Source organism: Cherax quadricarinatus, chromosome 13 (genome assembly GCF_038502225.1).
Source record: "Cherax quadricarinatus isolate ZL_2023a chromosome 13, ASM3850222v1, whole genome shotgun sequence".
NCBI classification, from domain to species: domain Eukaryota; kingdom Metazoa; phylum Arthropoda; class Malacostraca; order Decapoda; family Parastacidae; genus Cherax; species Cherax quadricarinatus.
Window position 1 is genome coordinate 24204786 of NC_091304.1, and position 7878 is coordinate 24212663.

The 7878-nt window shown below is 40.4% G+C and overlaps 1 protein-coding gene across 2 annotated transcripts in view; it reads left to right on the forward strand.

Annotated features, from left to right (window-relative positions):
• Positions 1–234: 234 nt before the first annotated feature.
• Positions 235–7878, forward strand: part of LOC128688705 (very low-density lipoprotein receptor) — a 38442-nt gene continuing 30798 nt past the window's right edge. For both annotated transcript variants that reach the window (XM_070084585.1, XM_070084586.1), the window contains exon 1: positions 235–368. Coding sequence is in view for 1 of the 2 variants with exons in the window: in XM_070084586.1 (XP_069940687.1) it covers positions 366–368 (3 nt within the window). In the remaining variant the exon portion in view is untranslated. The remainder of the gene's footprint in view (positions 369–7878) is intronic.

Here is a 7878-nt window from a genome sequence, read left to right on the forward strand (position 1 = left end):
CAAGCATCCAGTTACACAAGAGACATCAGGAGTCTACGAGATACCAATGCAAAGATTGTAGCCATCGAGTAGACAGGCTAAACACTATCAACGAGGATCACTGAACACAAGAGGATGATGCGTAGTGAACAAGAGAATCAAGCCGTTTTTCAGCACCTTAGCGACAACAATCACAATACGGCGTGACCAACTCTGAGAGGAAGTATAAAAGGAGGCACGCAACAGTGTGGCCCTCTCAGTAAGACAGCCGCACACACTGAGAGAGCATCGCTAAAAAGACGCATTCACCGCAGTGTATGAACGCATGTAGTGTTCTTCAGTGTTCTCAGTAACCATTGCTGATTCTTGTGCCGCCTCCAGCCACCATGGTAAGACACTGCGTCTCCTCCAATTTAAACTGCGTATTATTACTTTTTTATTTTTAGGGAAGAGCATTAAGCCCGTATAGGGTTGTACAGTGCCTGGGGAGAGGGCGTAAATAAGGTTCAATGCGAGGTAAGGAGAAGACGAATCCAAATTCTCAGCTCATAAGCCCCCACAAGCATCTAGAAACCTACCTTGTGGGATGGGACTGAAACACAAAGAACGTGTGGTTATCAACGCTTTAAGAAGCGAGAATGTGTCTCTCGGTGCCAGACGTAAATCGCCTGTAAATGTTATGTCTTTAATAGCGGTTAACTTTACGTCAATATAGAGCTATTAAGTGATATAGAGCTTCAGCTACGATAAAGAAACTTTATTACAAAGTTGCACTGCAAATTCCCTTTTCACTTCAGTTAGTTTTCTAATCTGCCTTCGGAAAATATCTTTAAATTTTATGTAGAGTTCCTCAGACTATTGTATTGTTATTGTATTATTATTTTACTTCTTATATGGATGTGAATGGATGTTATTTTACTTCTTATATGGATGTGAATAGTACATAATACCTACAAGATGAGGAACGAGGCTACGGTGCCCACCACCTGGTTCAAGGCTGAGGGACGGATTTCCTCATCTTCCACTGTCTTCTATATATACCTAGGTCAACAGTCTTAAGATTATGTCCATGTGTTGCATTGATAATGTCACTGGATAGCGAAACGTCTACTACGTAAAGATAACCAGATAATGTACATATGTCTAATTCGTCTTTTTACATGGATACTGAGTAGTGTCAATTTAAATAATGTTATCATTGCTCTCAACAACACATGTGACCGACTTCAGTTATGTCTTTCATGTATATTGTGGAAACAAAGGTCCCGGTGCTGCCCCTTATCTAACTCCTCTGTGTTTATTCCTGGTTCTCCTACTTGCAGTCTCATGTGTGCTCTGTATGTTTGTTTATCTATTCTATCTTTCTTTCCCATTTGCCGACCTTGATTTTTTGTTTGATGGCAGATATTGCTAATGAGTATGGTAGTGTTGAATGGCAGGTATTGCAAGTAGAATGGTACTTTCAATTTTCTACCTTTACACACTCTCCCAAAATCGTCCACTAACCTTCGCAACTTTTCTTCAGAATTTACCATAAGCACAGTATCATCAGCAAAAAGTAACTGTGTCAATTCCCATTTTGTATTTGATTCCCCATAATTTAATCCCACCCCTCTGCCCAACACCCTAGCATTTACTTCTTTTACAACCCCATTTATAAATATATTAAACAACCATGGTGACATTACACATCCCTGTCTAAGACCTACTTTTACCGGGAAGTATTCTCCCTCTCTTCTACACACCCTAACCTGAGCCTCACTATCCTCATAAAAACTCTTTACAGGATTTAGTAACTTACTACCTATTCCATTTACTTGCAACATCTGCCACATTGCTCCCCTGCCCACTATCATATGCCTTTTCTAAATCCATAAATGCAATGAAAACTTCCCTACCTTTATCTGAATACTGTTCACATATATGCTTCAATGTAAACATCCACAATCATGTCTTTCTTATCATTTGCACAACATCCACGAACATTCAGACTTCCCACTTCGACAATTTTCTTCTTATTCTTTTCAGTAAACTTTACAGGAAAAGGGGTTACTAGCCCATTGTTCCCGGTAATTTAGATGACTTTTACAACACGCATGGCTTACGGAGGAAAGATTCTTATTCCACTTCCCCATGGATATAAAAGGCAAACTAATAACACCAAGAACTATTAAGATAAAATCAAAGAAAACTCAGATGAGTGTGTATAAATAAACATGTACATGTACGTAAAGTGTGAGCTAAGTGTAAGTAGAAGTAGCAAGACGTACCTATAATGTTGCATATTTATTAGACAGACAAAAGACACCAGCAATCCTACCATCATGTAAAACAATTACAGGCTTTCGTTTTAGAGTCACTCGGCAGGACGGTAGTACCTCCCTGTGTGGTTGCTGTCTACCAACCTACTATATATATATATATATATATATATATATATATATATATATATATATATATATATATATATATATATATATATATATATATATATATATATATATATATATATATATATATATATATATATATATATATATATATATATCTGTGTGTGTGTGTGTACTCACCTAATTGTAATCACCTAATTGTGGTTGCAGGGGTCGAGACTCAGCTCCTGGCCCCGCCTCTTCACTGAGCGCTACTAGGTTCTCTCTCTCCCTGCTCAATGAGCTTTATCGTACCACATCTTAAACCTATGTATGGTTCCTGCCTCCTCTACCTCACTTGATAGACTGTTCCACTTCCTGACTACTCTATGACTGAAGAAATACTTCCTAACATCCCTTTGACTCATCTGAGTCTTCAACTTCTATTTGTGACCTCTTGTTTCTGAGTCCCCTTCCTGGAACATCCTGTCTCTGTCCACCTTGTCCGTTCCTCTCAGTATTTTGTATGTCCTTATCATATCCTGCGTGTGTCTCCTGTCCTCCAGTGTCGTCAGGTCGATTTCCCTTAACCTTTTTTCTTAGCACATTCCCCTTAGCTCTGGAACTAACCTTGTCGAAAACCTTTGCACTTTCTCTAATTTCTTGACGTGCTTGATCAAGTGTGGGTTCCAAACTAGCGCTATATACTCCAGCATGGGCCTGATGTACACGGTGTACAATGTCTTGAACGATTCCTTACTAAGGTATCGGAATGCTATTCTCAGGTTTGCCAGGTGCCCATATGCTGCAGCAGTTATCTAGTTGATATGTGCTTCCAGAGACGTGCTCGGCGGTATACTCACCTCAAGATCTTTCTCCTTGAGTGAGGTTTGCAGTCTTTGGCCACCTAGAAAATACTCCGCCTGCGGCGTTCTTTGCCCTTCCCAGATCTTCATGACTTTGCATTTGGGGGGGGGTTAAATTCGAGAAGCCAGTTGTTGGACCAGGTGTCCAGCCTGTCCAGTTCCCTTTGAAGTCCTGCCCGATCCTCATCTGATTTAATTCTGCTCATTACCTTCACATCATCTGTGAACAGGGACACCTCTGAGTCTATCCCTTCCATCATGTCATTCACATATACCAAAAATAGCACTGGTCCTAGGACCGACCCCTGTAGGACTCCGCTTGTCACAGGTGCCCACTGTGATGCCTCATCACGTACCATGACTCGTTGTTTCCTCCCTGTCAGGTATTCTTTAATCCATTGCAGTGCCCTTCCTAGTATACGCGCTTGATCCTCTAACTTTTGCACTAATTTCTCGAGAGGAACTGTGTCGATGGCCTTCTTGCAGTCCAAGAAGATGTAATCAACCCACCCCTCTCTCTTGTGTCTTACTTTCGTTACTTTATCATAACACTCCAGAAGGTTTGTGGCACAGGATTTGCATTCTATGAATCCATGCTGGCTGTTGGTGTTTATACTCTTGTTCTGTTCCAGGTGCTCCACCACTCTCTTTCTGATAATCTTCTCCGTGACTTTGCATACTATACACGTCAGTAACACTGGTCTATAGTTTAGTGCCACTTTTCTGTCTCTTTTTTTTTAAAAATGAGAACTACATTTGCCATCTTCCATACCTCAGGTAGTTGCCCAGTTTCAAGGGATGTGTTGAAGATTGTAGTTAGTGGCACACACAGCATTTCTGCTCCCTCTCTCTTAGGACTCACGAGGAGATGTTGTCTGATCCCATTGCCTTTGGGGTATCAAGGTCCCTTAGCAGCTTCTTCACCTCCTCCTCAGTTGTGTGTATGTCATCCAACACTTGGTGGTATACTCCTTGTTGGTGTTCCCTTCTGATCTGTCTTCCCAGAGGCCTTCGTGTCTCCACTGTGAATACTTATTTAAATCTCATGTTGAGCTCTTCACATACCTCTTGATCGCTTCTTGTGAGTTCCCCACCTTCTATCCTCAGCCTGACCACCTGCTTTTTGACTGTTGTCTTCCTCCTAATGTGGTTATACGGCAGTTTCGGGTCAGACTTGACTTTCGATGTTATGTCGTTTTCGTACTGTCGCTGGGCATCCCTCCTTATCTGTGTATACTCGTTTCTTGCTCTTCGACTAATCCCTTTATTTTCCTGGGTCCTGTGCCTTCTGTACCTTTTCCATTCTCTGATGCACTTAATTTTTGCCTCCCTACACCTTCGGGAAAACCAAGGACTCGCTTTGGTCTTCCCATTATTTCTATTTCCCATGGAAACAAACCTTTCCTCTGCCTCCTTGCATTTTGTTGATACATATTTCATCATCTCGTTTACTGACTTTCCTACCAGTTTTCTGTCCCACTGAACCTCCTGCAGGAAGTTCCTCATACGTATGAAGTCCCCCATTTTACAGTTTGGCTTTTCCTATTCAATTCTTTTTACCTTCTCCACTTGTAACTCTACTATATAGTCAAAACTCAGAACTACGTGATCACTAGCTCCAGTCTTGCTGGTTCATCCTCCCCTCTCTCTCTCTGGTAGTATCCCTGACATGTTTATGCATGAGGTTTTCCAGTACCATATCCATCATCTTGGCTCTCCACGTTTCGGGACCCCCATGTGGCCCCAGGTTTTTCCAATCCATCTCCCTGTGGTTGAAATTGCCCATAGCCAGTAACTTTGCTCTGCTTGAGAGAGCTCTTCTTGCCACCTCATCCAGTGTGTCCATCATTGCTCTGTTGTTCTCTTTGTATTCCTCTCTTGGTCTCCTGTAGTTCTGTGGTGGGTTTTACATAACTCCAATGACTACTTTATATTCCCCAGGCTGAATTGTACCTGCTGTGTAGTCCCTTTCTCCAGTCTCGTCCATGCCTTCCATTTCTTGAAATCCCCATCGGTTTTTTATGAGCAGTGCAACCCCTCCTCCCCCTCTACTCCTATCTTTCCTCAGGATCTGATATCCCGGTAGGAAGATTGCATCTGTTATGGTCTCAGTGAGTTTCGTTGCTGTGACTGCTACGATGTCTGGGGATTTCTCGCTGATTCTTTCGTGTCATTCCTCATATTTATTCTTTATTCCCTCCACATTTGCGAACCAAACCTTCAGCTTCTTTTCTATCACTGTGGTCCTGGGAGAATATTGGGGTTGGAAAGTGGGAGTCCTGGTGGGGGCCTATGGGGGGTTGTGGTGTGGGTGGGGTTTGTGATGAGGGAGGTGGGGGCAGAGTGCCCGTACGGGGTAGCTGTAGGGGTGAGGTTTGTGAAGTGGGTGTTAGGGGTAGAGGGAACAGTGTGTGGGTTTTGGTTTAGATTGTTCAGTTGTGTTGGGGTTGTCGCGGTTGGAGTCCTTCTGCGGGAGTTGCTGGGGTGTGTATTTGCCCTTCCTCCTGGGTCTGGGTCCTGCTCATCTTCATCATTGCCTCTCGTTCCTCCTTTCGTCTTTGTACTCTCTCTTTCTTGTGTTCTGTCGCAATCATGGTACACTCTCTGGCACTCCAGTTTGTCCCTCAGTCATGCTTTCTCCTGCAGGATCTTGGTTCGAGCTGATTCTTTCTTGAAAATTACTTTGACAGGCCGTTTCCTTCCACTCTCAAACCACCCAATTCTCCGAAAATTTGTCACCTAGGTCATGTCGCCCTCGCCTATTGTTTTCATGATACCTTCAATCGCTTTTTCCTCCTCCTGTTTTCTTTCATCGTAGGTTAACCCTTCGGCTTCTTGGAACTCGTAAACAAAAATTGACCTCTCCCTTTCCTCCTCCCACTTTGTCTCCCTTTGCATCCTCTGACTTGTTTTAGTTCTTTACATTGAAATGCCCCTGCCTTCAGTCCCTGCCCTTGCTGAAGCCCCTATGCTCAGTGAACTGTCCTTCGTGATCAGATGTTCCTTGCTACCTCAGCTATCTGTTAGAGTTTCTACATTTGGCATACCTTCATTGTCTTCAGACCTCTCATTTGATCTTAGTGTGCTCTTCGTTTTTTCCTGGGTCCCACGTCGATCTGACAGGGCCTTCACATACGGCATATCTTCTTTTCTTCCTACAGTCCCCTTGTCCCCTTGCTTGAATTAATCAAACAATTTACTACCACTAATCCATCTTTACCTTACATGTATGGACTAATAAAAACACTCAAACCAGGGAATCCAGTCAGACCAATTATTAGCTCCATAGGATCAGTTTCATATATTTTATCCAAACGGCTTGTTGACATTTTGAGCCCTATTGTTGGCAAAATTTCTAACTTTATGTTAAAAACAACATAGATTTAGTTGATAAATTAAGCTCCTTGACTGACTTAAATGATTTTAACATGGTTAGTGTTGATGTTACTTCCTTGTTTACGAAAGTTCCTGTTGACGATTTATTAAGATTGTTATCTGAAGAACTCGTTGATTATGATTTACCTTTGCCAGTTTCTACTATCATTAAACTTATTAATCTTTGCATTGTTGATGCAAAATTCGTATTTATTTTCTCATCAATGTATTTATTTTCTCATCTTGTATTTTTTTCTCATCAATATTTTTGAGAGCTTTACGTATTTGTAGTCCAGAGTTCATAGCTGAGGAAATATCCAAAATTTATGAAATAGCTAATGATCTGAAATACCCAAGAAATGTAATTGATAAGTCTTTCAAAATTGCTAGAAATACTTTTTATAATCCAAAAAGGGACAACCAACCTTATTCAACTAAAAATATGTTGGTTCTCCCTTACCATGAAAACTTGGTTGATACGCCTTCTCTTCTTAAGACTTTTAATATCAAAGTTGTATTTAAAAACCTTGATACAGTAAAAAAATCTTTTGATAAAGAATTCCCCCAAAATGCTGATGGATGTGTCTATAAGATTCCTTGTAAAATTTGCGATAAGGTTTATTACGGTCAAACTGGTAAAAGTCTCGAACTAAGATTAAAACAACATAAATATAGCATTAGAACTGGACAAGATTCCATTGCTCTGTTAAATTTATGTGAGAGATTTTAACCATCCAATTGATTTTCAAAAAGTTGAGAAAGTTGTATCAAGCAAGTCCATGGTCGACAGGAATATAATTGAATATTGTTTCATAAAAAGCAGTTTTGAAAATAATATGAATATTTCCTTAGATTTATATAAATTAAATCCATTTATAATTAATAGAATTTGGGAAGAATTTAATAATACATTGGACAAATAATAAATCTTAATTCTTGGGTAGAATAGTTCGTTTGTGGGTTGCGTGAAGGACCTGTCTAGTTGGGCCAGCAGGCCTGCTGCAGTGTTCTCTTTCTTGTGAGTCGCGCGTCAGGTGTTGCTTTGTTGTGGGATGTGATGGTGAGGTGTGGGCTAGACCCTTTATATGCCTTCCTTGATAATGTGAGTAATCACGAATGCACTTGGAATTTCACTATTCTTTCACAGTGGTTGTTTTGCATATCTATCTACCTATCTATCTATCTATATATCTATCTATCTATCTGTATATATATATATATATATATATATATATATATATATATATATATATATATATATATATATATATATATATATATATATATAT